This window comes from Centroberyx gerrardi, chromosome 17 (genome assembly GCF_048128805.1).
Source record: "Centroberyx gerrardi isolate f3 chromosome 17, fCenGer3.hap1.cur.20231027, whole genome shotgun sequence".
NCBI lineage: Eukaryota > Metazoa > Chordata > Actinopteri > Beryciformes > Berycidae > Centroberyx > Centroberyx gerrardi.
This window is the reverse complement of record NC_136013.1, coordinates 11,962,137-11,989,127: the sequence shown is the minus strand read 5'-3', so window position 1 is coordinate 11,989,127 and position 26,991 is coordinate 11,962,137. Positions and strand designations below refer to the sequence as shown.

The window sequence follows — 26,991 nt, the reverse complement described above, 5'->3', positions numbered from 1 at the left end:
GGCTTTGTAGCTGAACTTGCCATTCAAAATACCTTTTTCTTTATCCGTTGCTTGCTAGTTGCCATCCGACTTGCAGTACCTGCGTTAATGCGTCAAAAAATGAGTGGCGTTAAAACGAATTTTCGTTAACGCGTTATTATCGCGTTAACTTTGACAGCCCTAGTTAGAATATATATAACGTAAAAGCTTAGCTGTCCAATATCCAAACAATGTTGAGAGAGTCAACACTAGACTACAACTGATTGCAATTCAAAATTTGAAGACAGAATAGAGAGCATAATTCTGCTGTTGTATGGTTGTGGAAAACTAATGATGATTTCCTCTGGGATAGAAACCTAAGCTGGTCTGCTGAATCCCTGCCTGCTGCTGGAAATGAGAGTAAACAACACAGAGCTTGTGAAGACAAAAGCAAAGGGTTAAATATCAACCCTTAATTCCACTGACCTTTCAGAAAACATCAACAGCCATGTCACCCAGCACTGAAACTTCTCTTATGGCAGCTTAAGGAGGCCAGTCCATCTGGTCAGGAGTGTGCCTCATCATTTAATAGGTATAGATTTGAAACTAGATCACTTTACTGACGGCCTACTGGATTAAAGCCTGATCATATAAACTACAACCAACCCTTTACTGAGATAACTAAAGACATTATGAGTAAAATAATCACGTTTTCATGTCCTGTGTGGTGCGATTTAAAGTTTTTACAGATTTTTAAGGTACAAATAGGTCTACATCTCTGATCTTTTAAGCCTCTATGACCTTGAGAGCCTCAAGAAGGGAAAGTACTATCTCAACATAGTTTATTATTATTAGTTTATTATTGTTATTATTACTACAGGGTTCCCACACCTTTTCACTGATGAAATTACAAAACTTTTCCATGACTTCTCCATGACCCCTTTTCAGATTCTCATGAGCAAATTTGAATGAGACTGAATTAAAAGATAACCATCAACTACACTAAGAATCTGTTTGTTTTTCACTTTAACAGGGTTTGTTTGTTCTCCAACAGAGAGGTCTAGACCAGTGATTCACTCAACCTTTTTCATATCAAGGACCCCTAATTTAGTCCACATTAGGGCCACGGACCCCCATTTGATGAGATTTTGTCTCTCTGACCCAAATCTGACAATATTTTTATTGTTTGATATGATTTTGTCCAGAATTCCATGACAATCTGTATTGTAGGTAGAGGGATAACAGTGAAACTATGATCACAACAGTCATTCTTCTATAGTACATTCTATAATTGTGTCAACTTCTTGTAAATTAAATAATGGTAAAGTTTAACAATTCATCAATTTGCTGGGGACCCCCTGGAACCCCCTCAAGGACCCCTGGTGGTCCTCGGACCCCACGTTGAGAATCACTGGTCTAGACTGTTTCAGAGCCAGCCACAGCTTTTTGTGACATTTGACAGTATTCAAGAAAAAAAAAACATTTATTTCACAAATAAAATGTATATGTAATATGTAAATGACTTTGCCAAAAGAATTCTCCCTAATGATTTTTTCATAACTTCTCCAGGCCTGAAAAATACAATTTTTAAATTCCATGAATTTTCCAGGTGTTCCAGGAGCGTGTGAACCCTGTCATTATGCATTATGTGAGCTACTATTTTTAGATCAATCAAGGGGCTCAATAATAACATGGATTCAATCAAAGCTGTCGGAGGTGCGGCAGCTAATGGAGACCGCTGATGGAGATGAGATGACGGGAGGTTTTAATTTGGAAGGCTTCTCACGGTGCAGGTCTACTGTACCAGGCACTGGAGAACGTGGGCCTGATGGGACGGGAATAGGCTTTTCTACAAATCATTACGTAAGGGGATTGGAAAAAGGACAGAGACTCAAATTAAATCAAGCCTTAGGTGACGAAGCTAAATGCCGACTGCAACCTTCTCCATGACTGTCAGGGCCAGACAAGAACAGCCAGACAGGGACAGACATCAGGGACAGTGATTATTGTTGGAAGTCAACCGTGACCTAAGTTGCTCTCACTGAGGGGGTTTACATGCAGCACATGTGCTGCACTTAGATGACATGTCTTGGTTCATCACAGTCCTGATGTGAACTTACAGAAGCCATCTGCTTTAGCACTTCTCATGACATGAAGATAAAGCAGCAAGCCAGCAAAAGAAAAATAGTTAAAGTTCCCATGAATTGAACTCCCACACAGTATCTTTCATGGTGACCTCATGCTGCACTAGTAGGCGTAAATATACATTTCTAACCAATTAAAACCATCAGATTTTTGAACAATCCCACCCCTCCGCACCCCTCCCATCAAATAAAATTGCCTTTCTCTCCCCGACTCATATTCCATTGGTTTAGACTTTTGAATGATCCCTCACTGCATTATGTCCCGCCCCAACATCCTGTTTCAAAGGGAAATGCATCAAATCAAGGAAGTAAAGATGCCATTCCTTTAATTTTGATCATGATAGATATACTGTGTGTTGCAATGTATGAGTGTGTCATAGTAAACATAATAATATTAACAACCACAATACTAGTGCTACTACGAGTGACTACTATCAACAATAATAATAATAATATAATAGCCTTTTTACAAAGTCTATATGCTTCATTCAGCCGAATTTCCCCATGTGGAATAGTTAAGCTCATTTAGTTTTTTACAGCTATACTGGGAGCAAAGGCATCTCTATCTTACTAGACAGCACACAGTGGAGAGAGACTGGGATGGGAGAGAGGGAGGGAATGACATGTGGCAGCGGTCTTGAGCTGGATTCGGGCCTACGGTGTCATATGTGCACCTCAGCTCACCAGGTCACAAGGACGACCCTTGGCAGCAGAGCTATGACCTCAATTTGTAATAGCAATTGGCTAATAGCAAAGTGTCCTGCCATATTTTCCGCCGCTAAAAGCATGCATGTTTCACAGGCTCTTCAAAACTGATTCATCAAAGTGATAAATGACATCGTCGGTACTGTGATGAGCAGAATGTACGTTAGCTGGATGGACCGCTCCAGAGTTAGGTTGATTCCACCGCTTTCAGACTCAGCACTAACTCTCCAGGCAAAGCAGTGAGATCATTAAGTCAGAGTCAGATCATTAAATCGGTTCCTTTTTGTTCTCTCAGTGAGTTAGAAGAAATGGGCTTGTAATTTCACAAACATGACACACAGACTCTTAGGATCAACACTGTCCTACAGACAACAATGATTAACATGGCAATAATGTAGTCATGTTGAAGTGAGGAAATATTTTGTCCATATTAAAGTAAGTGAGAATGTATGCAAGGAATGAGAGTACCTATTTTGAGAGTCAATGCTAATTAGGCTGCACAATTAATGGAAAAAAAAAAAAATGAAAATTGCAATATGGACTACTTCAATTTCCAAATTGCAAGAGGCTGCAAATATTTTATCAAAGTGGTGGCTGCTCAATATGGACTCCTAAACATGGTGTTCTGTTGCTGAGCCCAATTTCTGGTCTATAAATTAAATTGCACATTGGAAAAAACAATTCATTGCAGACAGAACAAATCTTAAGCAACATCATCTCAGTTTTTTATAAAAAATCTGAAATATTGAAAAATCTGTCTGTAAATGGTATTGCAGTTTACACCGCAATTGCAATATTCAGTAAAATAATCTCAATAGGATTATTTGTCAATATCGTGCAGCCCTAACGTTAAGCTTTAATTAGGCTGACTCTGCAGTGTGCTGATCACCAGGTCAGATGTGATATTGGAGAGTCAGCCTAAGGTTCAGTGATCAGGAATATGACAATGAGTTACTGTGGGACCAATTTATTTGGGGCTACAGGACACCGAGTTAAAAGGTTGACTCAGATTAGCCTCATTTAGTATATTAGTGTGAAGCATGCTTCAAAACGCTGCTGTAATTGAGGTTAGGAGAGCAATGCTAATTAGCCTATTCTTCACAGCAACCCAAAACCACTAGGCTCCATTTAATTACTTCACAACATGATTTCTTAAAATTAGCATTAGCATAGCTGGGATGGTTGGGAATCGACGTAGTGGATGTGAAGCTGACTTTGCTCCATATGGTGACGGCATAACTTATCCAAGTGGTTCAAATACATACACAAATACAAAGAGAGAGATTATTACATTATATCATTCATGTATATAATATATTCATAGTATTAGTTATGTATTAGGGTGTTTATATCAAAAATCTAATTACAAAAAAACAAAAACAAAATACAAACATGAGTGAAAAGGAAGACAATTTACACAGAATTGAAATCCAGTGGAGGAAACACAGAATGGCCAAAGTTATCTCTCTATTAAGTTTTGATATTTTAAACCCTGCCAAAATAAGTATTTTACACATGGCTATAATGTGTATGGAATTATAAAATAAAAGTAATAGCTAGAGGGGAAATTTATCAAACAATCCCTTTAGATACCAGAGTACAAGCCCTGCAGCAGCAAGACATCGCTTCAGCAAACATATAACAGCACAAACAAAATATGGGAAGCAGAGATAGCAGAGAGAAAAGGCCACAAGGCAAAATCTCCATCTAGTTAATTGACAGGTGGACCTCAGTGAGGGGCTGCGCACCTGATGGTCAAATCCAGATTATGAGATTACAGAGAGACAGATTAGTGGGGTCGCTTTTTCCTCTGAATGACAGAATGTGCATTACAAGTACATTACAAGTACATTATATTACTGGGACTACATGCAATAAATAACGATACAGACACATTAATGGAAAGGAAAAGGAAAAGTTCACACACACATACGTATATCTTAAGTCTTCTATACAATAGTGGTAAGAGGATGGTGACAATAGTGGAAAACTGAATTTAGTAAAGAAGCTGATATGACTATTCCCTTGTAATTTTTTGGGAAAACATAAATAATGCAAATGCATCTGTCATTACAAATCATCTGTAACTATATATGCTATTCTACACAACAAGGATGGATACATGGAGGGAATATGAGTGTTCAAGGCAGATAAAGGCCCCAAGAATTATTGCATGTCTGTGTAAGTGTGTGCTTGCGTGTGTATTCTTTTACTTTTATCCTTGTGAGAACCAGTTTGAGTTCTGAGTCCCAAACTGAGTACATTTTTGCGAAGTGACGTCATTTTGTCAAGTCCACACTTCTTCAAGGGGCTAGTTTAGGGATTTGGGTTTAGGGTTAAAGTAGAATTAGGATTAGGATATGGTTAGGGTAAGGGTTGTTCTTCCAGTGCAAAAGGAGCTAAAACCTTCAGTTTGTCGCAGTGGCAGATGTTGGAAGGAGTGAAAGGCTGATGGCAAAATCACTTGCAAAATGTTTTATCCTCTTCAGTAAAGAAAGACAAACGAAATGTGTCTTAAAAGAGCATCGGGTCTTAATTTTGAAAAACAGTAGCACAGAAAATACCTCTAGAATAGAGGCTACCAATCGTCTTGACCATGGTTTCATTTGTTTACTGTAATTATAGCAAGGTATGACAATTAATCTGACAGTGATATATTGATGTTTAAAAATGCTTAGTATAGCACCTTTTAAGTTATAGGCATGTAGTGGTGAGAGTTGAGGTTAGAGGTTAAGAATTAATGTAGTCAATAGAAGGTCCTCACAAGTATAGTAAAACAAACATAGGTGTGTGTTTTTAGAATGTTAGATTAAGATTATTGAGAGGAGAGGAGAGGAGAAGAGAGGAGAGTAGAGGATGAGTGCCAAATGACGACATCATCAACGGTAGTCTCACAGAGCATGCTCAGTGGGAGGGCTACAGCTGATTGGCCAAGGAGCATGGAGCTAGGTGACGTGGGAAATTAGTCGAAAAGCCAGTATCTGTCTGCAGGCAGCTATTAATAACAGAACCTACAGAAAGCTCTCAACCCCTGCATGTCAACACTGGGAGGGACTTATTGGTGTCTGTGCGTGTGTGTGCATGTGTGTGTGTGTATGTGTGTGTGTGTGTGTGTGTGTGTGTGTGCGACTGTGCGTGTCTGTGCACACATACATAAGCACATGGTAAATCTTGCCGTTGGTGACATCACTGCTACATCTGAGAGGAGTCAAGTATGGAGAGAGCGAAAAAACAGGTCAATCTGCTCAAATGAGTTGTGGGAACATTCCAGCACGCTTTGTCAAGTCAACTGGTGAAACCCAACTGTTGCAGCAAAGGTGCTTATTTGAATTAGAGGGCTGCCTGTCACCAATCAAAAGGCAATCACTGTCTGGCAAGGTTAATCTACTCAGGACAGAGACAGACACAATGACAGATAAACACACAATGGTCCTGTTGTGCTCTAGGCCTGTAGCATGCTGTGTGGGTATTGAAAACAGACTCTGCTGAACCAGGCAGCCAGGCAGGGGGCCTATTAAATGCCCTCCATGCAGAATATTGTAGTGTGTGTGTGCGTGCGTGTATCAGTGTATCAGTGTATGTGTGTACATGTGTATGCGTGTGTCTCTGTGTGCGTTTGCATGTTTCTCCACCACACAGACTACAGAGGATTATATAATGTCCTCTCTCTACGTGCTTATTGAAGGGTGCAACATGGTGGTTGGACATCGCAGCAACATGGATCAGAGCAAATCCTGCCTGGTCTGTTCCAAGCACTCAAGTTCAAGTTCTCTTTTATTATCCCCAGTCAGGAAATTGTGTTGGCCACGCAGCATCCACGGCAAAGGAAAATAAATATAATAATGAAACATGAAGACAACAATAACACAGTATACAAGTAACAGTTCTTAAAAATGCATTATCATATGCAAAGGCATTGACAGAGTGCATATGTAAAGAGGGATTCGGGGCTTCAGGTGATTGTCATGTATTATTATTTATTGTGTATTTTATGTTGCTGGCGTCTGCTCCCTCTACAAAGCCAGGGGTGGCTGTCAGAGACACACACACGCGCGCACGCACACACACACACAAACTCGCTCTCTCCATCTCTCCCTCCCACCCTCTACCAGTGTGGTGTCCTGTTGACAAAGCACTCATCAATTTCTAAAATGGTCGGTGCATATAATCAGATATAGTGCAGTACAGAAGCAGTCTCAGACAGTGATTGAACTCAAATGCATCCTATACAGAATATAAATAATGTAGTGTGTATTTACATTATTTATGTAAATACACCAACAGATAGGAAGTTGATTATTGTCTGGACATATTTTTTTTATACTGGGAGAGGATAAATTTCAGAAAAAATATCTTGAGCTGAATTTGGGTGCATACGCTTGCCCAGACATATCTGTTTTAATTCATTCTGCCATAAAAGTACAACTGCCAAACTAAAGGAGTGAATTCAAGGGGGGCAAATGCATCAAATATGGTTTATAAAAGGGATAGTTCAGGTGTTCCTAAACGTTTGACGCCGCTGCAAAATACAAATATACAAACGCACACCTGTGACCAAATAACAGTTTAATTTACATCTCATACTGCTACCAACGTGTCAGTTAAACTACTGATGAAAAGTTACATTGACTGGCAGACGAATGCCATTTAGTTATTGTTATGATTTTATCGTGGTCTATAAATCACGGCCTCTCCTGGCTTCTTGCTTGACGTCTGGACCGGACTCGGTATTTATCGTACTGTGCAGGAGGAGGCAGGGCTGGCAGCAGGCCACAGCGTCACGTGGCCCGCCTTCATCTCCTATAAACATCCAGCCCGGCCGTGGCAAGCGGCAGCACCGCACGGACGGTCGAGGCGATTCGTTTGTTGTTTTCGCGAACATTAACGAATACCAGCGAAAGAATATGACTCATTTTATTCACATATAAAACAGCATATTCATATTCGTGTATGAACATGGATAAATACGTCGGGGAAAGCCGCGTCCTGCCTGGTTTGTTGACCATGAAGTAACGGTAGTCCCAATCCGGACTAGGTACCGAGGTCCAAAAAAGAAACAGATTGGCACAAAAACAAAGCGTAAATTCGGGGATTATTCGTAACTGATTTTTAAAACCAAAAGCTTTGCGGTCGGTCGCTTCGGTTAGCCTAGTTGCTAGTCCCGCAAACGGAGAAATGGACCGAGGTGGCTGCCAGTTAAATGGCGGCGGCGGTAACGGGCCCGAATCTGGACCAGGACACGGGATGATCAGCCTGGAAGACCTGGAGTCTTTCTCGGAGGACCAGACGTCGGACTCGGGCAACGGGAGCCTCGAAGACGGGGGTGAGACGATGGAGGAAGACGAAGACCGACTGCTGCACTACTGGCAGGACGTAGCGAGGGGACACCAAGTGGAAGTTTCTCAAGGTACGTTAAAAGAAAAACATACAGTAAGGAAAACCACGGCGATAGAAAACACACGGTATATAAAGACATTCACATTCTAACGTTAGGCATCTGTGGTCCAGCCTTCTTATTTGGTGTATAATAAAGTTATAATTTAATATGACCTCTATAGGCAACGCTATAACAACAACTGCAGACATGTTCTAGCTAGTTAGGGTCGTTGTTTTCAGCTTCCTATAGGTCCGCCGCCATATAGAGCGACCTAGTTTGCATTGAGCAACATGTGTTTCCACTGTAGACAAAACAAACTGTATTCACACATCAAATGTAGAGGAAAAACGTCGGAACACACAGACAAACAAGTGAAACTCACCATTCAATTTAAAGATCGAATATGTTATGATATGGCATACAGTCATGGTTCCCAAAGTGTGGTCCAGGGACCTCAAAGGGTCGCTGAAGGGGTTCCAGCGGGTCCCCAGAAAAATGTGGATTAGTCAAATTTCGTCATTTCACTCACTCACTAGAAGTTTGCACAATAAGAGAATGTATAAATAGTTACACAGTGTTATGCTGTAATTGTATCCAGCTGTGGTGCTTGGGGAGGGGGATAATTTTGTCCCATATCCGTTGCTGTTTGGGTCTAAATTATGTTTCAAGTTGAGGTTGTAGTGCTAAAAATGTTCTTTAATCATAATAAAATCATTATGTCTAGAACATTTGGACTACATTTTCCTATTTTCGTTTTAATAAGACTAAATTCCAATGCTTATTTTATTTTCACATTTCCTCTAGCAGTGGTGGTGATTTCCTTGCTGCTGTTGCGCACCACTGCTGAGTTCATACAGTTCAGGGAAACACTGGTTTCAGTATAGATAGCTCTGTATTTCTTTACTAAGTCATATCTCATATAAAAGCAAAAATCTTTGGGACACAATCTTATCAAATGGAGGTCTGTGGTCAAATGCATATCAATTTACAAGTCTTTGCAAGGGAAACATTTGGGAAAGCCTGGCATATCAATATCTAAGAGTAGTGGGTGTGTCTTCTGTCATGCTTAACACTGTTGCAGAGAGAGAGAGGGAGCACAAGTGCAATAATTTATTTGGGATAAGGCATGTATTTTAACATGTAAGATAGTATTTCTGATACTTATGTCAGGAAAACAATGTGACTGAAACAGTGATTATAAGGCACAGTTTTCACTCAGATCCAGTCCAGAAAAATCATGGCCTCAAGCATGCAATATTATTACAGTGAACACAGTTTCCTAAATATTTAGCCACTTGTGGTAAGGTAAAAGTAGTGAAGATGTTAATCTGACATTTTGTTTGTTATACAAAGTGTCTGCTTACCAAACAAAGGAGAAACAGTGTGGAGAGACGTCTGAGCATGACTAATCAGCCACTTTTTGTCAGGCACATTGCCTCTAATGAAGTGAATGATCCTACACGGTGCGGGTAATTTTCTCTTATCTATATCTCAGTAATTTGGCATTGGCTTTTGAGTTCATTCGAGGAGTTGGAGCTTAATTTCGAGCTCATAAAACTTATGCCTACCATACACTAGAAGACTTTGAAAAGACTTTGAAAAGACTTTTAAAAGACTAAAGTCTGACACCCTCTCACATCCAGCTCACATCTAAAGACAATGTGTCATAAGATTTTGCAAAGACTGCCTACCATACAGAAGACTTTGAAAAGAACGTCATTGAACTTCACTATTTGCATGAGCCAAGACTAAAGACTTCCGATAATATTAAACATGTTTGATTTTATTGGAACATCAAGACAAGAAAAAGACTGACTTAAGACAGCTCGGACTGAGTTTTCTGACCACCTTACACCAAACGATCGAGATGACGGGAGCGCGCCACAACTCTAGCAAAACTCTCATGATTTTATTCCGACATTGGGAATTTGTCTGCGACAGTGAAATCGCTTGAGAAGTCGTTTGGTGTAAGGTCGCCTGAAGAAATGAGCAAAAAAGAGCCTTTTCACAGTCAAAGCACTGTTAAAGCAGTAATAGATGAAATACTGCTTTAGTTGGTTAGGAAATGCATTGGAGGAACATAGAGAGTTAATCTAACTCTTACTCTTTGAGTATGGATGAATTTGCTGTTTACAAACAATCGAGGATCAACTGTTTTGTGATGACAGTTGATGCAATAAAAACACTTTTGTTCAAACAAGAGGTGTGTTTTTCACATTGGTAGAAAGAATTTGAGGCATGATGACTAGTATATTGATACTGGATTACTTGGGTAAAAAAAATAAAATGTGAACTTAATTGTATAAACACTTATGCTGCCACTTTATGAGCTCAGTACTGCATATTTACACTGTTGGTGTAAGACTGAACCAGTATTTCTTAAGTAAAGCTGCCTGAAAGAACATGAGTCTGTGACTTCTCTCTAGATTACATTCTCTGTTGGGGTCAGAATGCTTTGTTCAATTCTGCAAAGTTCAGCCTTTCGACTGTTCAGCTCCACAGGGCTGGAGAGGAGGGGCTTGTGTTGCATTTTTAAAAATCGACTGGATTTGCAACTTGTGCCTGAGGTTAAAGGCTGTCCTCAGAACATTGTGACCCAGCAGCCCCGCCCCTCCCTTCTCCTCCCTTGCCTGAAAGCATAGTAGACGACTGTGGTTGAAGTCAAATAAAAGGGAGACCAATCTTCTCCTTTTTCCTGCTCAGTCAAGTCAGATGGACTGTGGGTGGGTGGGTAGCAGAGGGACTGCTGATGAATACAAACTACCAGATATTATCCAGAAGTACGCCCTGTCCTCGCCCCAGGGGCAGAGGTGGTGATGTGTGTGTGTCCATATGTTCGTGTGTTTGTATGTATATATGTGTGTATGTGTGTGTGTGTGTGTATGCATGACCTACTTGTAAAGCGTCTGGAATGTGGACGGGGCACACAGGGTTGAACTGCTCAACATCCCCTGGCCTCCCTCAGACCACTCCGGTGTCTGACTCTGACTATAGCACGCAGCTGTCCATAAGGCAGAGCTTTCGAAGCATGAAATGTGCATACACACACATTCTAAAATAGCCTGTACCATCTAATTTTCCATTTGCAGTCTATGCGTTTATGTCAACGTGGTCATTCGAACAATTTCATTTAATTCGCTTATATGTATTTTTGTATTTCATCCTCACCAAAAATCTATCGATCTATTTAAAGGATAAGGCTGGTGTTTTTTAATGCATTGCTTACCGTCAACAAATCCTATGAAAATAACAAAATCAGCAATGATTTTGTTTTGGCAACAAGTCTCATCCATGTAGCCGGTGCCTAATGAAGCCATGTCCCAGCAGCCATAGAATTCCATTGTATTAAAAAAACAATTAAAAACACGTCAAAGAGCCATGCCGTTGCTCTGGGCAGCATATTTCATCATCGCGATGCACCGGGCCAGCCGACTTTTTCTTCAAACAACTTAATAAGCCGGCTGTAAACACTTTAAGATCTCAGGAAAGTAGTTCCATAGCACCGAAAATAGTCCCCGGCGTAATGAAGAATTTGTTCCCATTTGAATTTGATTTGGTAATAACTACAACAGCCTGACTTTTCATGGTAACAGTTAGCGATTTTTAAAATTGAAACTATGTCTTTGTGAGCTGTATTTCAAGGTTTTTAGCTTACAATTGGAGCCAATGACTTCCGGGTTGACGGCTAAAAACGGTATGTGGGAAGTCAGAAAGTAACAGGAGTAGTTGTTGATTTTGTTATTTTCATAGGATTTGTTGACGGTAAGCAATGCATTAAAAAACACCGGCCTTATCCTTTAAGAAAAATAAACATTACCTGATGTTCATCACTCAAACTTTCCACTCTGTAAAACTGTTATATACTATCTGTAAAAAAAATACCTTAATTTATTTCAGTTATTTTGTGCTATCAATCAACAATCATTTAGTAAGGGGAGGTGTCACTTTCTCATAAAAAAAAATCATCAAGCCCATTCTGTAGACCTGTAGGTTCAGCAGTTTGATGTTTACTGTAGTTGTGTTCAGCAGGAGACAACAACAACAACAACAGTTGTTTGAAGTCTGGAACATTCCAAGTCGCTGCTAATCACTGATCTAGGACACACAAAGCTGAACAATAGGCCACATTGAGATAAACTTAACTTGTACGTTTTAATTCCTGCTTCACAGCATTAAACAGTTATTAAACAACAGTGTAATTATGCAGTACTAAGCTCATAAAGTGGCAGCATAAGTGTTTACTGCTTTGGACAAAAGCGTCTGCTAAATGACGTAATGTAATGTAAACTGTCCTTATTTTTACAACACCAAAAATATGTAACTTGCCCTCTTAGAGTGCAAAGATTTTCAGCAAAAGGAATATCAAAGTCCTCTTTATTAGTTCATCCTGTGTATGATAACCATTTGTAAATATGTTTGTGGTGTGCTGCTGCTCATTGAGATCCAGTAACACAGACAGCCACGTCCCTCTGCCCTCACATTGCAGCACTAATTGAGGACTTAGCATGAAATCACTAGCTGGGGCTTTTTGACTCAGAGGGATTAGCTACCTTGCCTACTGGTACTGAGGTTCTAGCTGCTAAATCCTGCACTGCAATACTGGAGCTAAAGACTCAGGGCATCAGGGGCCAAGCCCAAGGTAAACGTCTTTGCTCTAATTGGGGTGGACTGGGGTTGGGTGGGAGGAACACATGTCCTGCCTAAGGTTTCTTTTTGGCTCATTTCAAGTCATAGACCTAAGTTCAACAGACTCAGAGCCGTCTGCATGACTGTCTACTTTGAGGCTAAATTGAGGCATTACTACCAAAAAGAAGAGACAACAGGCTCTTTTGCCTTAAGTTTCCTCAGCCCTCGCAGTACAATCTAGCACTGTAAGAAGCCCTTCACCCTCTTAATCAAGTTCATAGGCTGCTGGAAACAAAGATGATATTGTTATTTGCAGTGGATGTTTACAGTGGCTCATTGCAAAGTTAAAGGAGGTCAGAGGAGCTGATACCATTGAACCATCAAACCTGTAAACAAAATGGAATTTATTGTCCCAAATATTCAGGCCATGATTCTTTTAACTTTGGGATTTGCTTACACTACTACTGAATGAACAATGAATGAACTGAATGCCCCCTCCCTAGATATTGACAATATAATAGCGAGTACCTTAGCAAGCCCAAGAAACAACAAACAAACAAAGCAGCAGTATCCTTGCTACAAATAAGACAAACCCGCTCATTGAGACTTACTGGCATGCTGATTTTGCTACCGCACTAATCTATTGTGACAATGCTGGCATTTCTCCATTTAAAAGTGTATTTGAAGCTGATTAGTTGCAAACAACAAGTACAACCCTGTTTCTGCGGTCTGTTCCCATAAACCTACTTTATCTCTGACTGTGGTTTCTCAAGAGTCTTATGGCAAAGTATTAACTAAATAGTAGCCCTTTCACACTGGACAAAAAACCCACTAACACCCACTAACATCTGGCTTTTTTCTTCGGTGTGAAAGGGTACAATCGGCATTCATTCCCGGGTCAAATGATGATGATCGGCAGTGATGGAAACATGACACCCGGGTGGACATGCTAATTTTCGCCCCTGTTCCGGTGCGATGCTATGACGCGCGTTGAAGTTCCGTGCGTTGGCGCGTAAATAGCTAGGCAGGAACATTATTTAAGCCCTCACTACCATCGTAATATCACTGCTGCATGGAACGCTGCATAATTCCAACCAGGAAAGTCGGATTGTTAGAGTAAATATCCGACCGCGAGGTCCGACAGCCAGCTTCCTCCGTTGCATGTTGCAAGGTCCGATGACGTCATTCTGCATAATCATTAGCCATGTGCTTTTGTTTGTTTGAGAAACGAGGGGAGAAAAGAGTATGGCGTTTAATTAGTCTCACAACCCGCGCACATAAAAACCAGGCGCACGCACGTGATACGAGCGCACAGAACAGTATCCACGAGCGGAAAAGCATCCTCGCGAGGGAGCATTTCTGCTCCGCGTGCACAAATGCGGTCCCGCGAGCACGGGGCTGTGATGAGCACTCGCTCGACCCTTCCTACGCGCTCGCAACTGCTCAACGCTCGCTCGCTCGTCAAGTTGACTTTTGAGACTTTGGAGGCGGGGATAACATCTCACTCCCTTGCTTAAACCTAACCAATCAGAGGCAGAGTAGGGGCGGGTCTTCCAGAAAATGGGGTAGGAAAAAAAAAGAATGCGTCTCTGACCCCTTTTTTGGCAGCAGAATCATCAAGAAGAAGATGTTGGAGAAAAAAGAGGTAAAGTGAGGAACAGCCACATCACAAATAGCCTATGTTACATTTTGGTTATGCACGATTTACTTGTGTTAAGGGCATTGTAGATGTGGCTGTTCCTCACTTTACCTCTTTTTTCTCCGACATCTTCTTCTTGATGATTCTGCCGCCAAAAAAGATTGGTTGATGATTGGTTAGGTTTAGGCAAAGGAGTGAGATGTTATCCCCGCCTCCAAAGTCTCAAAAGTCAACTTGACGAGCGAGTGAGTGTTGAGCAGTTGCGAGCGCGTAGGGAGGGTCGAGCGAGCGCTCGTCACAGCCCCATGTTCGTGGGACCGCATTTGTGCACGCGGAGCAGAAATGCTCCCTCGCGAGGATGGTTTTCCGCTCGCGATACTGTTCTGTGTGCTCGTATCACATGCGCGCGCCTGGTTTTTATGTGCGCGGGTTGTGAGACTAATTAAACGCTATAAAAGAGGGCTTTCGGTCCAATGGGACATTTTTCGGACTACTGGGGTTTCGGAATAATGGGCCGTCGGAACAATGGCATGGCACCGTTCAGTCGGCATTGAGTTTGAAAGAGAGACTGAAGTAAAAGATATAAAAAAGTAACCACCGTAACATTGTCACTGGCCTCCATGCTGCTTTCTACTGTTTGCTAACCGTGTTTTCGGCGCGTTCGTGACGTCGAACGTGACACACCAGAAAAAAAACAGAAAGACAAACTCGTCTACTGGCAATGGGAAAGGAGTCAATCGCCTATTTTTAGCGGGTTTACCCGCGTTTAAAAAACCCGCATATACGCGCTGATTTTGGTGTAAAAAGGGTATAGGTTAGTCAACACGTCAAGCTTTGCATGCAGTGGTAGGCATAGACTACTCTGGGAATGCATGCAAATGTACATAACTTACATTGTCTTCTAAGCTAAGTGGCTTTGGGTTAAACTCAGTGAACAAACATTCCCAGCCTTGACAAATTCATCACATCTTCAATAGTCAACTCACGCTGTCTTCTACTGAGCTATGCCACCTTGTAAAGGACTTAAGGCTATTGAAATGAAGATAAAGTATCTGTTAGGATCAACCACAGATGGGCTGCCCTCTCTCCTGGACTTAAGTGTAGACTGGGAACCCCGGGTACAAAAACAAGTGTGTGTGTGTGTGTTGACTGTTCTGCGTCAACACCGGGTGGCTAGAGGTGCTGCTATAGAAACAAAGATGAGTTTGCTTGAGCGCGTGTGTGTCTGTTTGCATGTGTACTTGACCATGAACTAGTTAAGACTGTTCTGTGAACAGTGCGTCAGTTTTTTTCTCTCCCCCTCGCTCTCTCTCAATGAACATGTGTATGCAAACAGGCAGGTATCATTTTCTCTCAACCATACATACATATTATCCACCCCGAGCCGTTCCCCTGATCAATGATTTACAATGTAACCCTTACTTAATGAAAAGACCTGCTAATTGGGTATAGCGTTGCTGACACACACACACACACACACACACACCCCTCAACCCACAGCTTTGTTTGTAGACACATGATTGATTAGCTAAATACCAGAGATCAGTCTTACCCAGTTACCCCATGGTATTGACTGACAAAATGCATTTGTGAATGCTCACAGTTCCACAAAGTAGCATCATTCTATTATATAATCTGGCTATGAAGGCATCATTCTTCTAGAGAGCGAGTTGCATGATGCAGTTTGCATTTGCCTCAGTGAGAGCTTTGTGGATAAGTAGCAGCAGAAAAGACCAAACGCACTATAGAACCAAAGATGAGCCTGTATCACCCACTCATAGTTTCATTCAGTATGGTTAAGGCCCACACTATATTCATTTATAGCATCAGTGGGGAAAGTACCATGGCTACCACAGAGAAGAATAAGAGCACAAGCTAGCCACAAGACTACATTTGAATTCCCTTTGTTTGATAAAAAGATGCGTTAAAATATATTTACACTTTGTAACTAATATTTTAGCCTTTACATAACAATTTTTAACAACCTACTGCATTGTCGCTAGACCTAGATCACTGACTAATAGTTGGCCAATTAGCTGTATTAGGCATATGAGATAGTGACCACTGTACCTTGCATGTTAAACAACAAAATTCATTTTGGTTAGTGTCACAGCTAAATACAGGAGTAAGCTACATTGTTGATACACAAAAAGCTACATGTTTAGTGGATGAAAGAGAAGAGTGGGCTGTACGTAAAGTACAGTGCAGTATTTCAGAAGCACTGACAACCTGCTGTAGTCCCTCTCTGTTAATACCAGTCTATACCTGGCCCTGGGCAGCTTTATCCAGTTGTCTCTCCATCAGCTAATCATCTAATGAACATCACTCTCTGCGGCATCCTGGCACAGTGCCATGCCTGTCTGCCAGGCTTTTCCTCACACAGACTACCAACACCGCCTGCCAGCAGATAACTGTACATGAGGAAGTGTAGATATTACGTGAATGGAATAAAGTTGTACTGAAGTGTATAGTGTATTGCTGTAGGTTTGTAAACACGGTATCAGGGGTCAGAGATAAGTTCTGCTCTGATAAGTTTTCATCAATGTACCATTCAGGCCTAGAATGAGCAGTGTGAAGTAAGACACAGACATGACTGGACATTTTTGGTCTTGTACAAGAAGCACTTTGTCCACTCGTTGACTAGCACGCAGCCAAAGTCAAGAACTGGATTAGAACAAGGATGTTTGGCTGCCAGTGTCCACTACAAACATAGCTTCAGGAAACAGACGTATATGGGCAAACAACAAGCACCACACTATTTGTTTGCTCTTATCAGAACCTTGTAAATAATGTAAATAAAATACTTTTTTTGGAGCATGGCTCGAATCAACCAAGTATTGTTTGTTTCTTTGTTGACAGATATGGCAGAGCCCATCCAACAGCTAACCACTAACAACCAGGGACGCAGTAACAGAGAACCAGTCCCTTTCACCCTCATCGCACGCAAAGAGAAGGTACGTCTGTCTGACTCAAACTATCTCTACCACCACAGACAACCTCTCTATTCTCATTCTATTTTCATATTTTTTTAAAGTTCTACATGAAACAGTAAGACCTGGCAAATCCATTAGCGACAACCTAGTATAAGTTCGGCGTAGTGAGGCGTATCTGCACCAGGGACTAGAGCTGGAAATCACCTTGCATGACAACACAAGCCAGAAAAGGGGAGTAGTTGAGATTGAGAAGTCTAGTTTACTCTACAGGACTGCTAGGATAGTTAACTGAGGCAGACATTACGTAGAACTAAACATCCGAATATGAGTATTCACTAAAAAGAATTTTGACCCCAATTAATCAATTAGGAATTTAGAATCAATGATGAAATTAAATGTTCTCTTTGAGGAACAGACTGTTCCAGAACTCGCTTTTCCTGCTGTTCCGGGTAAATTTGATAATGCCAGTTGTTAGTTCATATCAGGATAGTAATTGACTGTGTGTGTGTGTGTGTGTGTGTGTGTGTGTGTGTGTGTGCGACAGTGTAGGTCATGATGTCCAACTTGAAGGCCCTGGGAAATAACCTTTATTCAGTTCACTGGTAATTTTTTGTCAGTTCAGACACACGTACAACATACAGAAACATTTAAAGCCATGGACCGCACATACTCGATGTATCTGTTGCTTGAAGAACACAACCAGCCCCTCAGTCAGCCTACGATCACATACAAATATTGCGTGCGAGTAGGGGTCAGCTATTTATTTTCAACAAGGCAAGGACGATCCCGTCACCCAATACAATAAGCCGCTTAAACTCCTTAGGGGAGCATATAAATAAAAAGGGCTAATTGGTTTAACTTGAGTTAATTAGTTCATTAAAACTTGGCCAGAAACTCAGGTTAAAGAAAGAAGAATACTTGGCACCCATTCTTAGAGCACTGTCTATACCGCATGTCGTTTCAATGCCTTGTAAAGACAGAACACTTTGACCTTTGGTGTCAACATGTGTTGGAGAACACCTGGTAGCCTTAACAGAAACTTGTGGAAAAACTCCCACACACTGTTTGACTTATGAGCTTAACAAGGTACTGTATGTCATAACTGAGAAATATCATAAGACCAAAACATTGTATCTCTTAAATGTTTTAATTACAAGTAGCAGACGGTGTGCAGGAGTGATTTTTCACACATTTCGCAGACAGCAGTTAGGCTTCTATCACTCTGAGCGTTGATTTGCTGGCATTCTCGATCCCATTCTCAAGTTACAATAGAGAATGTTGCAGCATCCAATGTTATAACAGTTAACTCAATTTAAAAATATAATCAAAAGGTAAGTCCTAACTCAGTCCTCTCCTGTCTCTCTCATCATCTTTGTGTATGCTTTTCCAGTGTGGGGAGTTGCTATATGAGAAGCGCCAGTATGAAAAAGGCCACTGGGCTTGCATCACAGTGCGTGAGGAGACCTATGAACAGAGCATCTGCTATGGCTTTATGAGGATAATGAAATACATCTGCCAGCAAAACTCTTCAGGTGAGTCCACAAACAACACAAAATTTGACATACATTCAATGTCTGGCCTAATCACAATTTCATTTGCTGTAAATCATCTCCAAACAGAATACAACTGGATATCACAGAAGGAGGACCTCGTCTCTCCAGTAATTTTTCAAGTAGGCCTGTAAGTAACGATGAAAGGTTTTCTTTCCTTCGACCTCTTTAGGTGACTACCTGGGCATGACGCTGCCTATCGTGACGGTGGTGCGCACCAATGAGAACCACTCTGTGATCTCCCATGAAGTCACCGTGGCCTACTACCTTCCCATCAACCACCAGGCCCAGCCCCCACAGCCTTCTGACAGCGACATCGTCATAGAGGTCTGGCCTGCCACCGTTGTGTACGCAAGGTCAGTAGAGAATAAAAGAAACATTAGCACTTCTACTACCACTACTGCAGATGAACTGCCTCCCATGTTTAGCTCTGATATCCAACAATGATTTTCTGATCAATGAGGGAACAAATTAAGAGAATCTGGCAGCGCACAGATGAATTAATGATTGGCCTGTTTTGTCTACTTGGCATGGACATGGAAATTTGATGCCTCTTGCTCTTGCATCATCCCTTCCTTCTCCCAGGGCCTTTGGCGGAGCCACCAACGAAGTGACCATCATTAATCAGATCAATGCCATGGCCGAGGTGTTAGACTCCCCTGCTGTCAATGATTCCTTCATCGTGGCGGGCTACACCAACCCCGCTCACAGCAACCGTCAGAATGAGATGTGGTTCCTGGAGCGACGCTGAGGGAGGAGAGGATCAAGCAGCAACCTATCTGTGACCCTTGAACCCCATAAGACTCCCTTAACTTTGCCCCTCCCTTCCCAGCTCTGCTTAGCTATAGCCTAAAGTGTACCGTCCTCTATAGTCGCTACTTCTACCCCAAATCACCACCAGCCCGGCACACTCCAGACCAGTTGGGGGTTACAACAGTCAGCACTCAATCTAGCCTTCAAGTGAGTTCTCATATGTATGTTAATTTTAATAGAACTATACTTAGGCTATTTGACCCATAAGAACTAAACTAAACCACAGCCCTATTCTCATGGACTCACCCCCATAGAGAGAGAGGGCTGGAGGACCATGCTTTCTAAAAACAATTTTAGTCCCTGTGTTCACTGGGCACCTTTGTTTCAGCCAGTAGCTCTCAGCAGATACTTGGGTGAAGCACTGGTTTCAACTCCTGCTCTAGCTTTGAGACTATTGGAAACCCACTCAAAGCACGGCGCTCCTTTGTTAAAAGTTGAAATAGTTTTAACTCCTAGTGCTCTGTGAGCACGGCGACCACTCAGCGCTGTCAAGAACATGTAACAACTTGTCTTTTCCCATTGTAAACAATGAGACAAGAAGCCAGTGCTGTAAAGTACGGTTCCCAGTGGACGCATAGCCGTATTCCCTCCGCTTTCTGTTTGTGGCACAGCTACACTGTCTTGTGACATTGTCATGTGCAGAGTAGGTCCATGAACATCAGATAAACTAGTTCCTCTGTCACTCTCTTGCTAGCTGACGTGATTTTAACTCTGTTATTGTTGATCTGCTGGTCCTGGTACTTTGCGCCAGTCACACTGTAAAAACAGCTTTTGTTCCGACTGAACTGGAATATTTACCTCATACCAACTATGAACAAACCAGTTACTACAGAGTTACTACAGAGCCTAGCCCTATAATGAGTCAACAACATGAATGTATAGATACAGGGAGAAAACAAATTTCACATTTCTACAAACCAAATGCTGAAAAACTCACTGATTTTACTGCTGAATGACAATCAAAAGTACTATTTTGCATAGGTAATTTTATCTCATGAAAATTACACAAGTCAATGCATTCCTTGTGTTTCAAGTCTTGTTCACACTCAGACATATACACATATGTACCTCTTTCTCTTGCTCTTTCTACTTACTCCTCTGTGTCAATGTTAGTGAGTATGTGTGCACTACTGTACCTGCAAATTACCACTGCTGCTGAGTAGAGACAATGCAACCAAGAAAAGACATAGAGCACAGAGAATATTACTGTACTGTGATAATACTCAGCTGTTGTTGTTTTTTTGAAAGCTAATTTCTGTTTTAGTTAAAACTGTTGTAATGTTGTATCACCAATCCAAGAAAAATCTATAACGTCTCAGAGTGGAAGATAAGAAAGGAAAGTATTTTTTATCTTCAGTATATTTTGTAATTAAACAGACCAAGGAATGTGACAAAAACAAAGTAATACGCATCATACCAGCTATATTTTTTCAATTATAGTTCACAATAATATGGGAAAGTTTCTCAGTTTTGTTTGAAAGGAGGATACACCTACTGCTCAGCACTGGGCGGTGATAAAGTAGCTATGGGAATGCCAGTCAAATTAATGAAAGATGCATCCACAGAAACTGGAACTGCACTTTGCCAAATCATCACTGTGTGAAGACTTGTCCATAAGTAAAAAAAAAAAATACATAAAAATAAAAAACAAACACTACACAACCAGCAATTTCAGCTAGCCCATCCCTTTCTATAGTACGTATGCAAACAATGTTGTATTTTCTACTTCAAGTGCAAATAGTCTGTACATTTTTAAAGTTAATAAAACCTGAAATTCCAGCGATGTCCTGTGAAACACTTAGGCTGGTAGTCCTTGAGGCCTACTCAGTGAATGTAAAATTAAAGGGAAAATCAACCCAAATAATAAAAGTCTATCTTTCCACATATTTCATCAACAAAAAAATGTAAATACAAGAAACTGACAGATATGGATAGTTTCAGGGTGCGGGAGTTGCCATGTCAGGTGATATTTCAAATTTCAGGACATTCAAAAACCCAAAGAATTTACTTTGCATTGAATGTAGAGTAGATATGATGCTCTATGGCAACTCTAGATGAGCAGACACTTGTAAAATCATGGTAAGTTTGGGTTAATTTTCCCTTTAAGAGCCTGGTTATTTGGGAACATCCAGCTTGAGGATTTATTTCCGTTTTTAGTTTTTTTTTGTGCTTATTTTTCAGTGTTTTGTAAAAGTGTGCTGTACTGTGGAAATTCAATGAAATCCAACAACAAAAGCTACTGTGGTTTTCTTTGTTTTGTTCAATAAAAGATGACGCTTGTTTCCTTTCTCTGAATGAAGTGATATTGAATCTTACTGGGTTTGCCATATTGTGGTGCAGCAGACATTTCAATGTAGTGCAGTTTCAGCTCAATTTTAATTATTTTAAATCCTCCCATTGCCACTTAAAAAAGCAATGACACTTGCATCAATTTAAAGCATACACCTCCATAGCATTTTGGCTTTCACTTCTACATGTTTCTATGAATATTAGAGTATTAGAATATTAGAATTAGAATATAGACTATTTAGAATATAGAATAGAATGTTAGAAAAATGCTTCAAATGATGCTGTTTGATCATGGTGGAGAGGGATACATGATGACGTTATGAGCGTAGTTTCGCAAACTGATTCTTACCCTCCGTGTCCCGTATCATCTCATCCCTTGCAACATGTGCTCTCAATTTGTGGGGAAGGAAAGAACAAAAGCCCAAACGCCTCACATGCTGTTAATGAAACACCTCCAGTTATGATAAGTGGAGTAGTATTTTTACTGCTAATCCAATAAAAAACAATTTTATATGAATTACAACATTCCACCAACAGCCTGGAGAACATACTAAAAGTGTGCAAAGGGTAGTAGGCTGTGTTTTGGTGACTGATAAGCTGTGTTGGAGGTCAGTGTACCAAACAACAACTATACTTCTTGTAGAATAGGCCTTAAGGCTAGTATTTCCTTTCTGAGATCAAAATATGTGGCAAACAAAAGGAGTCACGCCCCAATTTGTTCTGAAACGTAGGATAGACTAAGGGGAAGAACTGGGGCTCAGTTACTAGGGCATAGTAACATGATGAGCCCTCACAAGAGGGAGACACACACACATACAAACACACACACACACACACACTGTAATGTATCATTACAGAGTACCGCCTACTGAACAATACAGTATATTACTCTCTCATGGGAATATGACACAACAAGCTGATGGGAGGCCTCTAGTCCCTTATTGAAAGCCGGAAATGATGAATTTGATTCAAGTTAGTAATAATCTTTAGCAAAGGCAATATAATATAAATGAAAAATGACACTGAAATATGAACCTGGGTGTTTTGATTCTTACATCTTGTCTTGTGCATATACAGATTATTATGGGCTCGGCTACAAACTTCAGATCAGCACTTCAGATTTAATGAAAAACGTAATTGTTTTTGGACAAAAGAGTGCGGATTCAAAGGGAATGCCACAAAAACTAAAAGCCCTAATTTAACACCACCAGGTTCCATTACAGACTGCAACACAGTGTGCTGGCTGCCATGTCTCTATAGAGTCTCTGATAGAGCCTCTGCCTCCCTCCATGCTCAATCAAAACCACAACCACAATGCTGAGACATAAGGAGACAGGAGCCTGCTTAAGAGGTTATGAAGATCCACACTAATCTATCTCTGATCTATCACTTCATTAAACTGACCATAAACCCTGCTGCCTGGGTAACTGGTTCATTTTTCTGATTTGCCTGACAGTCTGTTCAGCCTGAATGACTGCAGCAGAGCTCAGTTTACACCCAAGCACAAGGCCGTCTCAACTCCTGATCCTCTCAAAGCCTCGGGACCGACACTGAGAGGTCAAAACACTGACTACGATTCCATTAATCAGCTTCTTTGTGTAACGTCTAGTCAAATCAGCTGCTTTCAAATAAAGGCAATGAGAAATGGAGGTTAATCAGCAGGTTACAGACACTTTCCACGGGGTAAGGAGAGAAGGAGAAAGAGGAAACTCAATACAATTAGGGAACGAGTGAGAAAAACAACACTATCAACACACAACCCAAATCTATTTCCTTAAATCTTTTTTGCTATTTTTTAAGATTCTACCAGACGACTTTCTTTCTTTCTTTATTTGATGATTGCTGTGTGTAAGGTGTCTTGAGGCATCACTGTGATAAAGCACCTTAAATAAACTTGAACTTGTATTTATCTCGAGTATGAAGACCCAGCGGGGATAATATACAACAGGCCTAATCTTTCAACCGCAGCTGTGACATTCCAGCTGTCCAGCCAGTTGAGGCAGATTGGTCTGAGGTGCAGCTGCATACCTGCAGTACAGTACAGACACTAATGAACCAACTCATGACAGGGAGAGAGCCTGGGGTTCCTCTGATGATCCAGACCCATCTAGCCTGACTAACAACCACACAGACACACAGACAGACCACAGAGCGCCTAGGATGCTGTTTTCATTACACATCAGTCCAGCTGTTATTAATGGGCCCAGTAAGCATCACACAGCGATGGGAAAAGAAAGGTGACGATGAGAAAGGATTCTGACATGAGAAGGGAATTTTGGTACTGAAGAGGCACATATTGACCAGAAGGTGGCAGCAAAGCGCCAAAAACAAATGTCACACAGTATGGGTCATGAGGCAACCAAAGAAGAAGCAGTGGAGGGAAGTTTGAATACAAAACTAAGTTTGTGTGTGTATGTCTGTCGACGTGTTTGTGATCTTATTACTGATATGACTGATATAGGTGGGTCCTTTGACCTTAATAAGCCACAAGCTGTGTTAGCGATTTCTTGGAATAGTGTGTCCTGATTGGTCGGTACATTTTTGCTATTGTCTATACAGGTATGTTTGTAGTGCCTTTTAAAGTAACCTGACGAAGGTCTAATGACCGAAAAGTTGTGTGAATATTAATAGTGAGTTCAGTGAGACAGTGTGCGATGAGACTTGTTCTTTTAAATTACTGATATGATGCAATCTGAATACGAAAATGTTATGGATAAGAAAAGCTTGATTAAAATAAGAATTAATCTGCATAAAACACTGCAGCTGCCATTAAATTATACAATCATTACACTGACAAGAAAGAAATCCAGTCTTGGCACTTCAGATTGCCTAAAAAGTGGCCTGTTTCAAATCCCCTCAACTTTGACCTCCGAGTCAGACGTTTAGTTGCAAGACCAGACAAAAGTTATAGAGAGAGAGAGGGGATTCTAGCTAAATACGACGCAGCGTTGGCGTGAGCCTACCTGCAGGTAGCGTGTCTGGTGAGCAGCAACCACCTCTCCCAGAGGAACCACCACCTTCTCCACGCTGCGCTGGTGGGAGTGGGCCTGGATGTCTGGACTCTCCTCTGAACGCAGCTCGATGTGGGAGATCAGCAGGTTAGAGATCACCTGCTGCACCGACTGCAGGGACGGAGTGAGGGAGAGGAGCAGTTAGATGGAGAAGCAGTTTTTAGATTTACATCTCTTGTCATCATTAAACGACAAGGTGTATAAAATACTGGAGGGTCAGGTCAGTCGTCATTGACTTGTAGTTAGGTAATATCTGGGAGTGCCTCCACATCAGGAGCCAGACTAATTTTATATTCTTAATCTCTTCCTTTGTTTCTTCTTTTATAAACTGTTTTTTCTTGTATATTTTCCCCATCTCTTTCAAAATACGTATGTCTTTTGAATCATCTCCCCTTTAAATACTTTGTTTTCTTTTTCCGCTGCTACAGAACAGGAACCCTCTGCAAACCAGCAGTTTTGCTGAGTAGGGCCCATAGTGTTTTAAATACCTCGTATAGTGTATTAGCCTTTTTTCCTATATAAATAAAAAAAAGACAGACAGAGAGACAGACATATGAACAGACACACATTGTACCCACCTTGGTGTCTCCTCCCGGAGTGGCGCTGAGAGCCAGGATGCGGAACTGCCGAGTCTGACTGCCGAGTTGCCGGACCACCTGAGGAAAGGGGAGAAAAACGAGTCAAGAGCCATGAATACATGAGCTTCATGTCAAGATTGTGCATGATGGAACATACTCAGGAGGGAAACAGCCTCTGTACCTGACAGTAGGCATGGTTGCCCAGCGCCTTGTGGGCTTCGTCGATCACCACACACTTGACCTGCAGGGCCGGGCAGGTGTCTCTGGACAGGTCGTTCACCATCACCTGAGGGGTGAGGAAGAAGACCCGCTTCGCCCTCCACAGCTCCTGCCTCTGCCGTGCTGCTGTACTGCCTGCAGATCAGATAGTCTTGTCAGTAACAGGTAAAAGCAGAAAAGTGGAATGTCAGAGTTTGTCATTTACAGCATCATACCTGTCAGCTCCGCCATGTGTGTCTGCGGGATCCCCATCACTTTGTAACAGGCCTCAATCTGTTGCGCCACAAGCGGTTTGGTGGGAGCCATAAATACAATCTTCCCCGATGGGTACCAGCGATAGAAGTTGTACATGACCACAGAGGCTATGAAGGTCTTTCCCAGCCCGGTGGGAAGACACACCAGGGTGTTCTGAAACAAGGCGGCCTCTGATATCTTCAGCTGGTACTCCCTGATGGGGTAGTTGGAGGGGTAGATCCATACCTTAGCTGACGAGCTGTCAAAGCCAGGGAAGTCTGGGTAGCACTGTCCGCCTGATGGGACGGGGGAGAGGGCAGTGCTGTCTGTTCCTACCGGGTTGTCATCTTGGTCAAAGTTTGCATCAAGTTGCAGAGTCCTTTCAGCTTCATAGACAGCGACCACCATCAGATCATCATCATCTTCATCAGCAGATTTAGGGTCCTGTATCCTCACTTGGCACTCTGGTGTGTAGGTGGACCCCTGACCAATTTCACTACATAGTGAACTGCGAGGAGGATGTGTTTTAGCTGCAGTGCTGCTTGGGGTTGCTTTACGCCGTCCAGCGGCTGCTTTCTTGCCTGTATTTTTCGGTTGAACAACGTTGCTTTGAGAAACGGTTGCTCCCCAACTCTGGAACAAAGTCTTTTGATTTGTTCCACTACTCATTTTGACTAGTTGTGGTGTTAAACCTGAGCAAACAAGCCCATGTGGCGAGCGGCAACACTACGAAATGAAAAAAAATATATAAACACACATTTACTTCCGCCCACGTGTTTTTCCAAAATAAAACACTGTGTAACGATTTTTTTTTTTCTTCCAGAATCATTTGTATTATTTTAACTTAGTTTAAATTGGTTTACTATAAGTTTATCGTAGCTATAATAATATATCTGACTAAAAGCTGAATTGAGA

The 26,991-nt window shown here is 41.5% G+C and overlaps 2 protein-coding genes across 2 annotated transcripts in view; one reads left to right on the top strand and one right to left on the bottom strand.

The window, feature by feature from the left end:
- fancm (FA complementation group M) overlaps positions 1-26,745 on the bottom strand; it is a 54,005-nt gene extending 27,260 nt beyond the window's left edge. The window contains exons 1-4 of the mRNA XM_071896876.2: positions 26,058-26,745; positions 25,805-25,977; positions 25,624-25,701; positions 24,998-25,156 (exon numbers count right to left, since the gene is read on the bottom strand). Of these exons, the coding sequence (XP_071752977.2) occupies positions 24,998-25,156; positions 25,624-25,701; positions 25,805-25,977; positions 26,058-26,745 (1,098 nt within the window). The remainder of the gene's footprint in view (positions 1-24,997; positions 25,157-25,623; positions 25,702-25,804; positions 25,978-26,057) is intronic.
- Positions 7,692-22,040, top strand: soul3 (heme-binding protein soul3). Its single transcript, XM_071896866.2, has 6 exons — positions 7,692-8,214; positions 17,309-17,403; positions 18,773-18,914; positions 19,105-19,288; positions 19,518-20,109; positions 20,158-22,040. Exons 1-5 carry the CDS (start codon positions 7,983-7,985, stop codon positions 19,681-19,683), a joined length of 819 nt encoding a protein of 272 aa, XP_071752967.1. The 5' UTR covers positions 7,692-7,982; the 3' UTR covers positions 19,684-20,109; positions 20,158-22,040.
- Positions 26,746-26,991: the final 246 nt, after the last annotated feature.

What these genes read in the sequence shown, in the direction of transcription:
- soul3 (XM_071896866.2), top strand. Translation starts at nt 7,983, where the DNA reads ATGGACCGAGGTGGCTGCCAGTTAAATGGCGGCGGCGGTAACGGGCCC. An exon ending in CTGCCAGCAAAACTCTTCAG is followed by an intron (nt 18,915 to 19,104) that starts GTGAGTCCACAA and finishes CGACCTCTTTAG; the next exon opens with GTGACTACCTGGGCATGACG. An exon ending in GCCACCGTTGTGTACGCAAG is followed by an intron (nt 19,289 to 19,517) that starts GTCAGTAGAGAA and finishes TCCTTCTCCCAG; the next exon opens with GGCCTTTGGCGGAGCCACCA.